Source organism: Falco biarmicus, chromosome 7 (genome assembly GCF_023638135.1).
Source record: "Falco biarmicus isolate bFalBia1 chromosome 7, bFalBia1.pri, whole genome shotgun sequence".
Lineage (NCBI taxonomy): Eukaryota > Metazoa > Chordata > Aves > Falconiformes > Falconidae > Falco > Falco biarmicus.
Window position 1 is genome coordinate 54,271,272 of NC_079294.1, and position 17,798 is coordinate 54,289,069.

At 39.2% G+C, this 17,798-nt stretch overlaps 1 protein-coding gene across 1 annotated transcript in view; it reads left to right on the plus strand.

The window, feature by feature from the left end:
- Positions 1–17,798, plus strand: part of MYO1E (myosin IE) — a 92,913-nt gene that overhangs the window by 47,835 nt on the left and 27,280 nt on the right. Inside the window, exons 7-18 of the mRNA XM_056345449.1 lie at positions 175–306; positions 1,724–1,858; positions 3,051–3,183; positions 6,674–6,870; positions 7,892–7,972; positions 8,355–8,441; positions 9,662–9,748; positions 10,885–11,052; positions 11,817–11,902; positions 12,505–12,586; positions 13,412–13,518; positions 17,402–17,500. Of these exons, the coding sequence (XP_056201424.1) occupies positions 175–306; positions 1,724–1,858; positions 3,051–3,183; positions 6,674–6,870; positions 7,892–7,972; positions 8,355–8,441; positions 9,662–9,748; positions 10,885–11,052; positions 11,817–11,902; positions 12,505–12,586; positions 13,412–13,518; positions 17,402–17,500 (1,394 nt within the window). The remainder of the gene's footprint in view (positions 1–174; positions 307–1,723; positions 1,859–3,050; positions 3,184–6,673; positions 6,871–7,891; positions 7,973–8,354; positions 8,442–9,661; positions 9,749–10,884; positions 11,053–11,816; positions 11,903–12,504; positions 12,587–13,411; positions 13,519–17,401; positions 17,501–17,798) is intronic.

Here is a 17,798-nt window from a genome sequence, read left to right on the forward strand (position 1 = left end):
AAGAAGGAAACGTGATAGTTCAGGAATCTAAGCTTAGGTTATACCTTGAGGCAGCTGTGTCGCTGCATCCATAAAGATTAAATATCCCCGTAACCTTCCTTGAGATATGGTACAAGTGCCTGATTTCAGCTTTGTATTTACTAATACTTCAACACCTTAAATTATTTATTGCAGGGGAAATACTTTGAAATCCAGTTTAGCCCAGGTGGAGAACCAGATGGAGGGAAAATCTCCAACTTCCTACTGGAAAAATCTCGGGTTGTGATGAGGAATCCTGGAGAGAGGAGTTTCCACATTTTTTACCAGGTCAGAAGTGTATATAGGTTCTTTCTGAGTTACTTAAAATATCTAGGACCAGTGTTCCCTTTTGGTTGAAAAGTCATTCTCGACACAGTGAGGTTACTGAACACATACTCCAGAAGTAATCTGGATCTCACTGGGCAGCTTGATAGGGTGTTAAGGCTCCATCTAACGTAAACCTACCTAGCCGCCTTTCAGCTCCAGAAGTACTTCAATAAAGGCCTTGCTTGAAATTCACTGGGAGCTCCCATATGGAAAAGTCCAGAAAATAACAGAAAAATGAGAACCTTCCAACAGATCTCTTTTTAAACTGGCCTGTATAATTGTACCTTCTGCTTTGGAATTCCATAGCACAGCTGTGAAAGAGAGCTTTGATTCTTGGTTAAGTTTTCTAGGACGTTTAAGATACTTATTTGTTGAATCCTGCAAGCATCCTCGCTTGGTTTTGTGTTTCAAAAAGGCTTTTCTGGCCTTCGCTGGTCCTCGACATGCGAGTTGCTTATCCGCTAAGGGCCATTGATCACCCTGCACAAAACTAGAGTAAGGACAGTGTGCTGTCGTGACGGTCAGCAGCTCCACGTGGCGTGGAAGTGCCATTGCCAGGATGCACAGTGGAGCTGGAGCTGCTCCAGGAGCTGTGCGTTCCCTTCTGAGGTGTATGAACAATTTGCACTGTCCTGCCGATTTTCCTCTGTGGCTTGGAGAGGCTTTTTCACCCAGGGGTTGAAAGACTATGGGGTGTTGAGTATCCTCTTCTGAGATTAGTTTGTTCATTCCTTCCTGTTGCAGCCCTCTCTGGGCACGACGGCGTAGACTTTGCGTAGGTCTGGGCAGCCTCTCCTCTGGCTTCACAGGGAGCCCAGGAACCTTTTTTTTTAACTACTCTCTTATTTATTCTTGGCCTTGTTGGCCTAGATGATGTAAAGAGGTGCGACTTGAGCCATGCATCAAATAACATAGTATTGGAGCAGTGCAAAACTTGCTTAATATATGCCATGGAGGGCATAAAGGATGCTTGGCCTCACAATTAAGGCTACAAGTACTGCATTCTTTGTATGTTCTTTCAGCTCTCCCTGCCTTTCAGTAGGCACAGAAAACATGTTCCTGAGGATTTAATAAATATATTGCAGAACAGAGAACCCACTTTGCCTTATCATTATGAGGTAAAGATAACGAAAGGTGTTCAAAGCACTGTCTTTGCTTTTTATTAGATGTAGAAGTTAGAATTGAAACACGCCTGGGAATGGGAATCTGGTCTTTTGGGTTAAACAATTCCCAGAACACAGGAAGGACACGTACCTGGCACGGTGCTATATACAGCCATACCTCTCCCAGTAACTTCAGGCTCAGTCAGTTTCTGAACTGCTTCATCTCTGCTGAAGATCTTTGTATGATGCCTAATTTGGGGATTTTTATTCTGCAGCTAATTGAAGGGGCCTCCTTGGAACAAAAAAGCAGTCTTGGCATTACCAGTATGGACTACTATTACTACCTGAGTCTCTCTGGGTCCTACAAAGTTGATGACATCAATGACAAATCAGATTTCCAAGAAACACTGGTGAGTTTTTTACTCTGATTTGCACAGTGGTGGATTTATCTTTATGTCATTGCCCATTTGTAGCAAAGACATTGATGTATTAATATGGGGATGAGAAACTAATGCAGATATAACTTATTTTAATGGTATTTTACCCTAAGGAGGGGGTATGTTACACTGAAGCGGTCCTATGCTGCAGCCTAAGAATCCTGGCAAGATACTTTTCTAGAAAGGAGTTTTGTTTTCTGTTTTTTCTTTTTTCAGAACGGTGCAAATTTAATGAAATTTAATTGAGTGCAGAAAATCTGCAGTAGGAAAAATGTGAAAATGCAAGCACAGTGAGGAACTTCCATTAGAGGAAAATATAAAAGTGTGCCCTGTTTTAGCTGAATTCTTAGCAGTGACTGATCTCCTGTGCATATTTGAAACAGTGCAACTGAAAGGCTGGAGAAAGGGACTGAGAATCATGGATTGTAGAGCGCTTTATCCAGTGCTGTTGCCAATTCATTGTGTGACCTTTAAGTCATGTCAACTTTCTGGTCTCCTGTTATTAGAAATGTAATATTTAAAATAAGCATATTAACACATCTCCTTATTTATATACGTAGCACATTTAAAGGCCTAAAAAAATATTAAAAATTAAATAATTACTGTTGTATTCTAGCTAATCTGATATTTTAGGAAAACAGTTGAGCAGACATTCTATAAGTTACCATGTGCTCTAGACTCCAAAACCCAATGTTGTTTTGGATTATTTTCTAGTAAGTGGCTGAAATGCACAGTTTAAGCCAGACAGACTGTGCTGCTTTTCAGAATCATTGAATACAGCTTCACAGTTCTTAGTCTGAGTGGATAAACTACAGAAGGAATAAAGTCATTGTCTCTTAAGTTCATTGTTTCCCATTTTGCAATGAAACTACTTGTGACACTTAAGAGCAGGTGCTTGTTTTTTTAGTAACTTTCATTTTCCAGAATTTATTTTGCTAACAGATCTTCTAAATGGTGTAGATACTTCTGTATGTAAAAACATGCTGCAGTAGGACATCTGGTACCTTTTGAAACTTCAGTGCAGGCTGTAATGAAATTTACCTACCTTAGGCGTTTGAACTGTTTTGAAAAACTTGATTTTTTAACATCAGAATTTTAAAAGGACTTTATGACAAGAGTCACCGAACAGGTTCTTCGAGTCATTTTGGTTTTTTCTTTTCCCCAGCATGCAATGAGTGTGATTGGGATCTTTGCAGAGGAACAGGCACTGGTGCTGCAGATAGTGGCAGGAATACTGCATTTGGGAAACATCAGCTTCAAAGAGGTTGGCAACTATGCGGGAGTGGAGAGCGAGGAGTGTAAGTACCTCTGGAAACTTAGAGCAGTAGCAGCGGGCTGAGGCCCAGGTGGCATAAGGTGAAGGGCAATCTCAAGCTGCTTGTCCACAGTCTGTCACTTCTTATAACGCGAGACTGCTAATCGAGATTCTCTTCCAAAAGCAATGGTACCGACAGCCCTGTTTTGCCTTGTACAATGCCACTGACTGAACAGGAGTGCAGTTTTGCATTTTGAATTTAAGAAATCCTTTTCTGGCCTTTGAGTATGAAATTACAGAAATGGTGAGAAATGCTTTCAAGCAAACTTGAACTCTGCTCCTTTCAGTGCATCAGCACGTGTTCAGAAAAACGCCTGTTTCTTACGTGGGTTGTCTGACCTCACTGTCATGTGAAAGCAGCTCCCAGCGTGTGGAGTACCCCCAGTCTCAGGTACACAGCACTCAGGCATGCACATATATATATGTATATGTATACATACATGCATCCAGAAGAGGTGCCTTGAAAACAGAAACTCAGAGTGGAATTGAAAAGCAGAATTTACCTACTACAGTTATGTTCCCTGTCTCAAATTTCACAACCTGTACCTCATTATTAGCTACATTTACTGTGTTATTATTTATTTCCTTATCCACAATACACCGTCCTTGCATCTTTCACCTCTTGTTGCTGTTTTGTATCAGCTAGGCCCACATCAACAAGTTGTTTAAAAGCTTAATGGATCTTGAGTTTTAAACATTTTTGTCACGCTTTATACCTTGCTGTTGATTTTATGCTGCCTTGACAGTTTAAGGACAGAGTAGATAAGCACAGCCTATGTAGTAGCTTATACATATCTGTCTGTTCTCTTAACCCTTATTTCAAAATAGTCCTTATGTTTAGGAAAACTACATTTGTTCAGTTTTAGATAAGTTAAATACGAAGTCTCGTGTGCAGTCAACTTCCCACTCACCTGTATTAGTACTCTCCTATTTGTTTTAAGACATGGGGAAATAAAAATTACTAATTTTTAACCTTAATTTGAAAGAATAGTAAGTGAACCCAAGGAAAAACATTTTGTGGCATTTTATACGTACAAATAAGAGTATAGGATTTTTGTATATGCCTTATAATTCCAAAAGATCTACTGTGCTTCCATTTAAATCGTAGTATTACATCTTCCAATGAAATGAAGACATTTAATAGCCAGACATGGTAGCTACAGAGTGCTTTACATCAAAGAGTAACGAACTGAAAAGACATGAGTTGAAAATAAGTTGGTAAATGTGAATGCATTTCTATGATGAGCCATGTACACCATATTTCTGTGGTCAGTGGGATATAAATATAGACGTTGTGCGTGAATAATACATTGAAAAAACCAGCAGATAGAATGAATATAGAACTTATAAACATACTGCATTTTAAAGAAGCCAGAGAAGAAATAGCAGCGTCCAGTACAATTTCTGCATTATGAAGTTGAAAGTTGGGTTTGTTTCTCTTTTCATTAATCCTCCCCCTGGTTTACTGTTTGTCCTAGCCAGCTAAACAGTACAGCATTTACAGCCTGGATAGCCACGAAAGATAAAACACAATGAAAGACCAAGACTGGCAATGATAGTCATACTTTGTGTAAGTCTGAAGTAATGAAAAGTTTAAGAATTTGGTCAGTAGTGTTCTTGTTATTATATAGCAAATTGCAGAAAAACAGGCAAGGGCCATTCTTCAGGACACCAGAAGCTCTAGTCTCTTACTCTGAGTCAGAATCAAATCTGTACAGACCATTCTTGACAGACATTTAGACAAACACTTCTTCAAAACTGTCAGTGGCTACTATCTGTTACAGTGCTTGATTATATTAGTAGTTGAAAAAAGTTCTCATTATTTATTCTAAATCTTCCATGTTGCAAATCATGCCAAACTACTTGTTCTTTCCTGGATGCAGAAAACAATTTAAACCATGCCTCTTTTACTCTTGCGTTGTATTGGAAGATTTGTTCTACACTTGCTGAAAACTGATGAGGTGAACCTAGTCTTTTTCAGCTTTTCTTCACAGATTGTATTTAAAACTGTTACACTCAACATTACTGATTACTCTTTGAGGATCAGCTTTTTTCGATTTCTCAATTAACGTGTGTGTTCTGCTTTATAGATGGTAACTTCATGGTCCCTAACTAGGGAAAATGATCATGCATCTTAAAAATGTGAAGTTGTATCAAGTCATATCCAGCTGTTTGCAGTAAATCATTCGCACTGAAGAGTTTTTGAGCTATACATGGTTCTTACCATTATACTATCTTCATAAATTCTTACAGTACTACTGACTAAACACTTATTCTGGCATCTTTACAGTATATGTGAGCATATTTGGTCTATAATTACCTACATTCTTTTCCATTTTAAAGCATATGATGTTTGACCTTTTTGTGTGCTGTTCTTCCCAGTGATTTACCAGAAACGTTGCCATTGACTCAGCTTTGGTTAGTTGTGTGGCTCCTAGTATGCTAGGGTAAATTTAATCAGCTTCCTGATGGTACTGCGTCAGATTTCAGAAAGCTGGTGGTTATTTGCAGTTTAAAAAAAAATAAATTGGATTAATGTGCTGAAGGGTTTAGCGAAATCATGCTGTGATGTTACAGATGTGTAAAGCACAAGTGGCTGCTGCCTTGGAGATTGGTTTACATCCTCCCCACGCCAGTAAAGTAGATCTGAAAGGAATGGAACATGGAAGAAACACTGTCAGGATTATGTGATCTAGCAGAGGTGCAATACCAGCCCCAAGAGTTGCCCTTGGGGGCTGTTTCCGTATGCTTTCAAGCAGTTTCTTTTTTCCGTTCCTTAAGGTGTGTGACACCTGCAGCTAACATCTGCGCCATGTGCTGAGAATGCAAAAAATACTAGACTTGTAGCTGCTTATTGCACAGATGCATTTTTCTGCTTTACTTTTAAACAAGGGAAACCAGAATTTGCAAAGTACTTCCAGAATAAGGGATTAAAAAACCAAAACAAATTAAATGGCAAGTTAATTGAAAACTTTTTGCAATATCTGAACTTAGAAGAAAGGGAAAGATATTAGGAAGGAGATAGCATGTTCTTTATTATATTTTAAACGTTTTGTGCTTTTGCAAAGGATTTTCAGTGCTGCCAGTTCTATTTAATGTGTGAGCTCTCTGTTTTATTTCCATCTCCTCCAAGAGTGATTTGTTTGAACTACATAGTTCAAAACTGTGACCTAAGCTAGCTGACATGTTTGAAGGACTGAAGGTACAGAAATAGTTGGCTATTTTACTTCAGGGTGGTTTATCTTAATTGAAATTTATGTAAGCAAAGATTTGAAAATGTCCTTGGGGAGCTTAGAGAAATTTCAAAGACATCAATCCCTCTTTTTCTTTTTAAGCTGCATGCCCCATGAGATTTGTTAGTGCTGATTGTTATTAGAGATACAGCTTTTTTTTTTTTTTTTTCTTTCTTCCCCTTAATTCTGTATTGGTTTAGTTTGTAAGTCATAATCCCATCACCCTGATCTTTCTTGCAGTTTTGGCTTTCCCTGCTTTTCTCCTGGGAATTAATCAGGACCGCCTAAAGGAAAAACTGACCAGCAGACAGATGGACAGCAAGTGGGGAGGCAAATCTGAGTCCATTAATGTAACGCTAAACGTGGAACAAGCCTGCTACACCAGGGATGCACTCGCCAAGGCCCTTCATTCCCGTGTTTTTGATTACTTGGTGGACGTAAGTTTGATTTACTGGATTCTACTGAAGTATCAAAACAAGTACAAGTACGCTAGGAATGTTCTTTGCGGTGCTTTTCTTGTCCATCATTTCTTTCACCCAGTACGTTTCTTTGCCTAAACCTTAGCAGCAGCATTGAGCAGTGCGGTGGGAGCATGACCACAGATATTAAATACGAGGCACTGATTATACGACAAATGCTACACTTCATTTGAAGCAAATGAGCTGTGCTTTCAGCCCTGCATTTGCTCAGTCTCCTGCAACAACTATCCCATATGATGCTTTGACATCTCCTTCCTGGCAGCATCCATACATCTCTGAATCTTACGTTCTCTTACGCAGTTGTACTTTTTCAGATGAGCAGAATTAGTGGGTTATGGTCCCCCGCTTTCTTACCCCCGGCTCCCCCTCCTGCAAAGAACCACTTGAGCATGCCGATGTTGTGGCATTTGAGCAAATGGTAAAACTCCATTCTCCGTGCTAAAGTAAATGAGACCCTAGGCTGGGCTGGGGGGGTAGAAACCTTACCTCTGGCCAGGGGTGCTGGGTAGGTGACACAGAAGTCCCCTCTGCGGTGGCGCTGCTAGTGTCTTGGAAGTCTCCTCATCAGTGCCTGTGCCAGCACTGACACTGCAAAGCGGAGTTATACAGAAACAGGTGAAAAGATTCACGGTACCATCTGCAAAATGCATCAAGTATCAGGCTGAAGGCTGGGGGCTTTTTTTGTTGGCTCTTTTTCTTTCGCTGAGGCAGTTACACCAAAGGGGAAAGACTTTTACAAATGGTAGATCCAAAGGCTCACTGACCTGGAAAGCAGGATAGTGTACTGTTCATTTCCTAGCTGTTAATAACACTTTATTAAAGTGAAAGTAAAATACCCTATTGCATATATTTGTGTTCCATTCAAATATGTTTTCTTTGAAGAAACCCATTATTTCTATGTAAGCATTTAAGGAGATATATATATCTTTTAAATATTATAGACTGTACTTTGTTTTATGTTTTGTTTCTGTTTTGTTAGTCTATTAATAAGGCTATGGAGAAGGACCATGAAGAATATAACATTGGTGTCCTTGACATTTATGGCTTTGAAATATTCCAGGTAAGACAATGCAATACTTGGGATTGAGCTGATCTAACCTGGGAGAGTTTCTTGTTGTTTAGAGGGGAAAAAATTTAAAACAGGGTAAAAAAAATATAATCCTGTGGCCAGAATAAAAGCAAAAAAACCCCAACCCAGCCTCCTGGACACTGAGTTCTCACTGGTAATGTCTTGCTAAATAAACACAAAGTATTGAAGAAACTTCAAAGAAACTAGGTCATTGACCTTAAAAGAAGGATCCGAGATTACACAGAATGACTGTAAAGTCAGCAACCCATCCATCATTGACAGCGTTTCTTTGAAGGCTATTGCCAGCATAAGAACAAAGAATTACTGTATATAAAGCACAAGACTAATTTTTAAATTGTTTCCTTTTCTATAGAAAAATGGTTTTGAACAGTTCTGCATCAACTTTGTTAATGAAAAACTACAGCAGATTTTTATTGAACTGACTCTGAAGGCAGAACAGGTAACCAGACATTTATTATGAATTTGTAAGTGAGCTATTGCTTTTTCAATGGGTGGAAGAACTTGAGGTTTCATCATCTGCTAACAATAAAATTTTCCTTGTTAGGGAAGACAAAGAAAATAACCCACCTTTGTTGTTGGCTAACCCTAAAAATGTAGACCGCATCAGCTGCATTTATTCTGTAATAGGGCGGTACAGAGTGAGTCCACGATACGGTGTGCTAATGCAGTCATATGATTCTGCCCAGACATCCTGCATGTTCTGACTCACTGGCAGAAATGGAAAACTGCAGCTTGGTTCCATCCCTCTGCTTTCTTTGGACATGACACACAGTGAAATGGGAATACTTTCCTTCATTTCCTCCACCCCCCCGCCCCCCTTTTTAAAAAAAAATATATAGATGAATGAAATAGATTACTGAGACAAATGCAGGAATACTTCTGAAGGTATTTGCAGCGCTCTGCTCACAGTCTTACTGCAGAATCTCACTTTAGATGAATGTGAGCTTCTGCAGGGGAGGGCAGACAGCGTGCAGCTGAGCCAGCAGCATTGTGTGCGGGATGAGCTCAGCCCTGGCACCAACTTTATGACAACATTTTCAAGAATGCACATACACCATTGCCTTTGTATAAAAGTAACTGATCATTGCACACAAATGACCTGCTAAGTGTCTAGCTGAACTCCTACGTATGCGACTGAGTGGTCAATGTAATCAAATTTTAGTATGGTTTTTTTCCCCCCAGTCAGTCCCTAGATACCTTTATGGTTCCAGTAATTGCATGCAGAAATGGAAAGTGGAGCTGCGTCTCTGTTTCAAGTCCATTTCTAAATGTGTGGTTTTGGGGTTCTGAGCCTTGTTATGCCTGTCACAATTTTTAAAATACAGCTGAGGCGCACTGCTGAGAGACTGTAAATGTCAGTTCGTTACATTGCAAAGTGCTTTGACAATAAATGTACTGATGAAATATTCCTGCTCTTCTCACTAACTACTCAAGGGCTCTGAATGCCAAAAGAATGTGGGGAGAGCAAAGAGGGATCCAGATTAATCTCTCAGGTGTAGAGAGCTGGATTTACTGATGATTGGGGTCATTTCTCCCACCTCCCCCCATACACTTCCCAAACACGAGCAGTGCAGAGCTTGTGTGCACATACCCATTTGTAAATCTAGTGCTACGTTCACAGTGCAAAGGAATATTTGCAACTTTCTTTTTACTTAACAGGAGGAATACGTGCAAGAAGGAATTAGATGGACACCAATAGATTACTTTAACAACAAAATAGTCTGTGACCTTATAGAGAACAAAGTGGTAAGTATTTAGAACAAACAGATGGGAAAAACAAGAAGGTTTTTATCTAAAATATTTGGTCAACTGCTTTGCTGTCAAGAACATTCACAGGAAAATGCAAATACTGTTGTTCAGTTACTGAGTCATACTAAACCTATATATAAATCTTACATAAGATGTCTTAGAAGAGCTCTAAGATATGTCATCTAAGATACATGTTATCCACGATATCGACCAAAAAGAGAACCATAAGATAGCATGATTGATGCGTGACTAAAGAATAGAATGATGGAAATTAAAATTTTATCCACCTAAATTTATCATGAACATGACATATTCTACTGTACATCAGATAAGGCTCTCTGTGTCCCTGGGAGATGTTTTCCAGTTTGGGGAAGCTACAATACCAGCTTTCTTTGAGGTACTGTCACCAAATTAAGCAGAAACAAGTGAAGAGGAAGTATTAGAAAGTGTTGTAGAGAAAAGAAACGGTGTGTCTTTGCTCCACAGAACATTCTGCCTTTTAAAGTATGTTCTGATGTGGGGTGACAACAAATGTTGAGTTGTCCTTTAGGACACAAATAGGTTGTTTTTCAGCTAATTCTTTGTCCTCAAGTAGGCCAGATAATTTTAACAGTAGTTCAAGTACTATAGTGACTTGTGCTTGAATGTGCGTCAGATTTTGCCCATCTCCCATCTGTATCAGGATAACGAGGAAGAGGACAGGATTTCTGTCACAATCTTAAATATTTAGCTCGGAGTTTGACAAAATACAGCATGTGAGTTTTAAATACTTACCTCAGACAAGGCTTATCTTTTGGTGGAACGGGAAAGAAGATTGCCTTGTGAAGGAATCAAGAACTGAAAGGTTGGGCGCTTCGGGGTTTTAGTTTTTGGTTTTTTAAAACAGCAGTGTTTTCCCCATCATTTCCCACTGTCATTACCGTTACAAAGTGCCATCTCTCCTTAAATTATTTGCATGCTTGTGTACAAATTAATCTCTACTGTGAACTCTGCTGACTGGGGAGAATTCTTCCTGCAGTGACTTTGCTCTAGTGTTTTTGTTGCAAAGATAATTTTCTGTTGAGGGGGAAAAACTGGCATCATTTTTTCCCCCTCACTTTTGCTCTTTTTGTTATTCTTCTCCAATGCATTAGAATCCCCCCGGGATTATGAGCATTTTAGATGATGTGTGTGCCACAATGCATGCGGTGGGAGAAGGAGCTGACCAAACACTGCTTCAGAAACTCCAGATGCAGATTGGGACTCATGAACATTTCAACAGCTGGAACCAGGGATTTATCATTCATCATTATGCTGGGAAGGTAATGGAAGTCGTCGCTGAATTCTGCATAGTGTATTTATAAAGAAAAAGAACAGTAGGCGGGGGGAGCCCTGTAGGTGGCTATTCTGTTTTTTAAATAGCCAGATTATCTCAGGAGACAGTGTCCTCCTCCCACAGCGTAGGGAGCTTGGAACAAACATGCCCCAACATATGTACCCTTACTTGGGAGAGCGGAGTCAAGGCCTTGTGGCGATCAAACATGCTAACCAGAACTTAAGAGTAAATGTAATAAATAAATAAATGCCTCTAGTGTTTTATTAATTATAATCTTAATTGTTGGTTACAGTAGCAGTAAATGTAAAGAATTCAGACATAAAGATGATGCTTAGGTGATGATGTACCAATAAAACTGGGAATATAACATACAGTTCTATCTTCTTTGGGTATTTTTCTTAGGCTATTCATGATTTCCTGCAGTTGTAGTTAATAACAGTATATACTCTCACTATGCAAAAAATTTTCTTCAATGAACTTCAGTATTAAATTCACTTGTGTCATATTCGATTCACTAGCTCCATAACAGTCTTTTTCACTGAATTTAAGTATATGGATGAAATTCCTTTATGTTTGTTTTGAAAGAGTTAACTAATATATGCAAGGATTTAGTGATTGGCATAGTATCTTGAAGTTATACCAGACTAAGCAAAAAGTTCAGAACAGCTACTGATGGGGACAGAATTTAAATTTTCTTTAATAATTGGGTTCTCAACTTACCACAAACAATCAATTTCCACCTTGGCCCAGGTATCTTATGATATGGATGGATTCTGCGAGAGAAATCGGGATGTTCTTTTCATGGACTTGATTGAACTCATGCAGAGCAGTGATTTGTACGTAAGCAAAACTTGCTTAAAGCTAGGAATAACGTGTTAGTTCAGATGGATGCAGAGGGCCTGGCTTCTCTGCTTTGCAACTTGTGAACTTACTTGTGTAAAAGTGGAAATAAAACATCACTGCAGTGGAACTGTATCACTTCCATTGTATTGACCTTCATTTTCTGTAAATCTGAATAAGTAAGGTACTGCAGTGTCAGGATCAAACGGTATAACGGCCACCGTTTGTTTGGCCTCGAACAAGGCCATCAGTGAGTCAGCATTCTCTCAAAGCAGGCACTTGTTTAATGTACAAAGTAACTTTTTTCTGTTTGTTATATATTTTAATTAATTGACGCTTACTTTTTAAGAATTGCATTATTCGAGTCTATAGAAATCTGGTATCACGTCTTCCGAGGCTCACTAAAATAGCAAGGGAGCTCTGTGAGAAATGAAGCTCATGGAAAATACTAATCTTAAAATAGATTTGATATAACTCCAGATTAATAGAAATAGCTATTTATATTCTGTTCAACTATCAACTTTTACAGCATGTTCCTTGACACTCCTGCATTGAACTGTCTCTCTATGTCAACACTATTTTATTAACTCTTTCCTAGGCCTTTTATAAAGGCTCTGTTTCCTGAGAATCTTCAAGTGGACAAGAAGGGCCGTCCTACCACTGCGGGCAGTAAAATCAAAGTATGTCTAGTTTTGCTGTGTTAGTATGTGCATATATGTGTGTGTGTTTGGATACCTAAAAAAGAAAAGTAGTCTTTGCTGGTTTTTACTGTCCAGACATTTTTAAAGATAGATATCAGGAGGCTCTTGATTGCAAAGTGATGCATTCAGCTGTTAGAATCACGTCTTGCCCAGCATCGCTGCTCATTAAATGTTTTGTTCAGCTGCATTCTGCTGCAGTGAATTTTCCAAATGAGCAATTGATGGTAGCGGTAATAGTACTTGCGTGTGCATAATGAATGAGTCCCTTCACTCAACCACTTGATGTCCTACAATTAACTACAGATAACTGGTCTCTTTGTAGCGCAGAAATGCAGCGGGGCCTGATCCAACAGCCACTGAAGTCAGCAGAAGTCTTTCTACTGACCATAATGCGAGCTGAACAAGGCAGCAAGTGTTAGAAGGCGAGCATCTTTTCCAAGACTGGTTGTAAAATACACGCTTAGATGACACACTTGCAGACTTTGCAGATTGATATTTTACCAAGCTCTTTCCCCACATTTCACCCTGGTAGTCAAGTTCACCTAATGCATTCCTTTGTCACTCCGTGTTCTTATATAATAGTTTAAATACATTAAATAGCTGGAGGTAGTGGTGCCTTCTGTTTACTTATAAATTTTTCATGAGGTGCATATTATCCCAAGACACTTTGGTTGTTCTGGAGAAAGACCAAAGTCAACTGGATCCAGTCAACTGAATCAGCAGCAGATGGTTGGTAATTTTTAGAGTTCTCTCACCGGTTTCCCTGTTCAGTTCAGATCCTGTTGTTTTCCCTCAATTTTACAGAAACAAGCAAATGACCTTGTTGGCACCCTGATGAAGTGTACGCCCCATTACATCCGCTGCATCAAACCAAATGAAACAAAGAAGTCTCGAGACTGGGAGGAGAGCAGGTATGGATAAGCAGAGCATGTGATGAGAAACGGTGCTAATAGGCAAAAAAAGCCGCACAAATTTGTAATTTGTAATCGTACAACCAACAGACAAACAGAACCAGATACTCTAAAACCTTCAGGAACGAAATGTGGCATGGCCTCTCCTGAACTTTGAAGATAAGCTGTGGTCACTTGGTCTAAATCAGCAGTTCGTATGTGCAGTTCTTAGCTTTTCTCCCATCAGTTAAGAATAATCAACATCTGCGTAACAACACAATTGGTATATTACTCAGTTTTCCACATAGAATTTGCACACCAAATACATTATACATCAGTTCTGACTGGTGCTTCTGATAACAGCTTCTATTGGGTAGCTAAAAAGCCAGCAGGATGTCTGTATCTGCTTTTATGCATCAAACTTACCAGAAGTCTCTCTAGCCAAGAATATAGAAGGTTCCTTTTTTACTTCTTGACTTTTAACATTCATTAGCCGGCTCTTTAAAGAGAAGTCATTAGAATATCATATCAGGTGGTTAGATGGACATTAAAAAGATGTCTGAGTCATCAGTTTGGTTTATCACCTGTGGTTTAAGGCATCTTTAACCATGCAATGCTTTATAGCATCTTCCTAGTATCTGAAAAAAGATAATCTTTTTTTTTTTTTTTTATTTTTTTATTTTTGCATGGAGGTAGGGGATCAGTATGGTGTGTATACTATGTGAGGTCTTAATAATAGGTAACATTTATTACTATATACCAAATACTTTTGGTATTGGTAAAAGTGCTGATAAAGCAACTTTTTTTTTTTTTTTTAGTTTTTTGTCCTAGTGAAACAACTTGCCAAGTGTGATAAAAAGCATTCTTGATGGCACTAGCACCCAGGCAGGACTCCCTTCCTGCCATTTGGCATGCCGGTGGGTGCACTCACGTGCGGGTGTAGAGAACTTACTGCAACCACAGTTGGGGCTGCCCTTGAAAGTGTCCTTCAGTAAAGGCAGACCCCCTTTCTCTAGCTTTTTCACCCCTGAAAACCCTACTGCGCCACGCTTGATTTTCCTCTGGCACTGGGGACCAAAGGAGGAAAGTCAGCAGTCCTAGAAAAAGTATGGCTAAAACTTGCGACTGTAAGTTGAGGGGCTTTAAAAATCGATCATTTACATATTGGGAAAGAGGCCTGTTATTGTGGAGGGTGTTGCTAGGAAACCAGTGAAACATGCAAACAAAAACCCAGTCCTGAGAAAAGGCCAGCTTCCAGGAAACCCCTTTTGGAGCAAAAATGGGCACGATTTCTTCTTGTGTTCCCATAGTGAAGGTGATGCTTGTTATCAGTAGCTGCTGCATTTGCCACATGAATTACAAAGCATTGTATACTATCGAACTCGGGCACAAGTGGAGGGAGTTCTTACAATGGTAATCCTTCATCCCTGTTTAAAATTCCTAACATTCTCTCCCATTTCATCCTGTGATTTCCCATATATTATATCGGGATCTCACATGGGATACATAACGCTGTAGCAGTTAGTGACATGTCTGGGGAAAAGAAATTTATGTGCATATGACAACTGAAACTGAAGATTAATTACGTTGTTTCATAATTTTACTGTGAGGAAGTTCTGTGTTGAGGAAAATACAAAACATAAGTGATTTCATGTGATATTCTGCTGGATGTTGGTTTAGGGTTTTTTTTGTTTTCTTCTGTGGTCACATAATGCTGTATCATACACATGCTGCCATAGTATATCTAATTTGCTTACGTATCTGGTGTTACTAGATGGTGAAAGTGTTCCTGAAAAAGGAAAAAAAATCTTCGCAAAGCCTGTCTTTCTTCATGCTCGCAGAAGCCATGTCACTCCAGCTTTGTACTGCTGTTGAATAATTCCAGAGTATTTAGCATTAAAACATAGACCTTATGTAATATCTAAACCTTGTATAATACCTTAGTTATTCCAAAAATTAGGGTGTTCTTGAAATGTGTTTTTGTTTAGGTCCTGGCACAGCCACTTGGCCTTGTATTCAAAATTGCTGCATTAGCTGAATTCCCAGACCCTGACCTGCTTGAGGTTGATGCCTGGAGGGAGATTTTCAGTGTGCCTTTTCTCAGAAAGAAAAGGAAAAAACAGAAAAATGTCTCAAATTTTCTGTTGCTGGACACTAATACTGGCACGACAGTAAGAAAATGGGAGTAATACTGTTGCTGCAGTGCGTTATTCCAGATGTGAACAGGAGGAAAAGCTATAAACAGGAAAATGTATTTTTGTCCACCAGCTTTCTACTGTACCAGAATTTTTGGAGTGGGTACAAACTATACTTTTTCCCTTGAACACAGCAATATGAAGATGTGCAGTATTCTTTATTATAAGCTAAAAGGGCAGTATTCCTCATCATTTAGCAAAATACTTCTCATAAGTGTTCTTTAAAAAAAGGAAATAACTGAAGGGCTTTTGTCATTTGTAGCATGGGATTTCAAAAGTTTTTTCCCTTTATACTATGAGTCATGTGAAAAGAATGTCTCAAGCAAAAACCCAAAATCAATGGGCAGTACACTTCGTATTGAAATTTAACATTTCAAAATAGCTAGAAAAATAACATTGAATTAACAGTTTTTCAGAATTCTTCTGTGAAATCAGAGAAATAGTAAGCCAAACAAAACAAAATGGCTCCTTACAGGTGCACTTTTTTGATTATATGTAAAGAAACACTCTTTTATATACTGTTTGTTAAACGTGCAGGACTAAAATCTCAACAACTTTTATATTTGACTGAAAGCTAAAGCTTCTATAATTTGCCCTATAAAAGAACAGCAACAGAAGCCCCTTGACACCACATTGCAGAGTTAAAAACTGAAATTGCCTCTTCCGGCCACATGACTTAGATGAGGAAATTAAGGAAATGCAAAGGAAAATTGCAGGAGTCGTGCATTAAGGAAGCTAACTGAAATTCTTCAAATCAATTCGCCAAGCGTTAAATAGGAGACTAACAGGACATGTAAGAAGGAACGTTAAATAAGGTACCGCAGCTCCAGAAGGAGGAAAAGGCACCAAAAGGAAGCTTTTTTTTTCTTTTGCTGTTTTTCTTCTTTGAGATTCAGGGGGGGACATACTTGCTCCCTGTTGAGAACCTTAAATAAAGGCATTTTGGTGAGGGAACTGCAGTGGTGTTGGGATGATGTTGTTTCAGTTCCCAAGGGCAGCAGAGTCCCTCCACTGCCATTAACACCTTGTGGGACTGGTACCAGCTCAGTTTTAGTTTGTAACCAAAGCACACCACGAGGAGCTTAGCAGGCATGCTCCAGCCAGGCATGTGCCTGTCCTCAAGCCCTTCCTTTGCAGCGTGCTGGAACGGGGAGGAATGCTAGCTTTTCGTAAATGTACCGGCCTGGCTTTCTGCTTTCTGACCCTTTGTGTAATGAAAGGTTGGCACGTGGGGCTTTTCCCAGCCATCAGATGGGGTCCATTCTCCAGAACAACCAAAGCAGCACTACTGTGTGCTACTGCCGATGTTTGAGTGAGGTAAAACGCGTGAAACCGACAATGAAAGAACATGAAACTATTTCCTACTCCCTTGGATACCAGCTGTGTAATTGTGTAGGTGATAGTTCCTTGGCCTTTTATGGGCAACAGTATTAGTTAAGAAATTTATACATAAATTAGTTAGGAAACATGAAACTAGGAAAAAATGTTAAGGTAAACTTGTTGCACGTTTCAGTAATGTCGTCTGCCTTCCTTGATAATTTTTCCTACCGTGCAGCGTGCATGGTAATGTACAAGAACAAATTCATGTACCTGTGCATGAATTTGAGAAATCAACACTCTTTAAATGTGATACGGACTTTTCAGAATACCTCATTCCACAAATATGCAAATAAAGTGGATTGTAAATCTTGCATTGTTTTTGTCCACAGGGTAAAACATCAAGTGGAATACTTAGGTCTGAAAGAAAATATTCGAGTAAGAAGAGCTGGCTATGCCTACAGGCGGGTTTTCAAGAAGTTTTTGCAGAGGTAAGGTAATACTCAGAAGTATTACAATATAATTGTTGATATGATGATGAGGAAAACAAGAAGTTGCAAGTTTTGAAAGCTTCCAATTTCCCACTTACCCTTTCCTTTTTCCTCATTTACCTTGCTCACGATCTAGATTACACAGAAATTTGGAAGTGTCTTAAAGGCTGCCTTTTGTGTCTTTGAAAGTCTTTTCATTTTTCTTTAAACCTGCCTAAGATCTCAGTTCTTTTTGTAGTGCTGTGAGAGGGTTCCTCAAAGTTAAAAAGAGTTATGCGAAGAGTTACGGGCTGCAGAG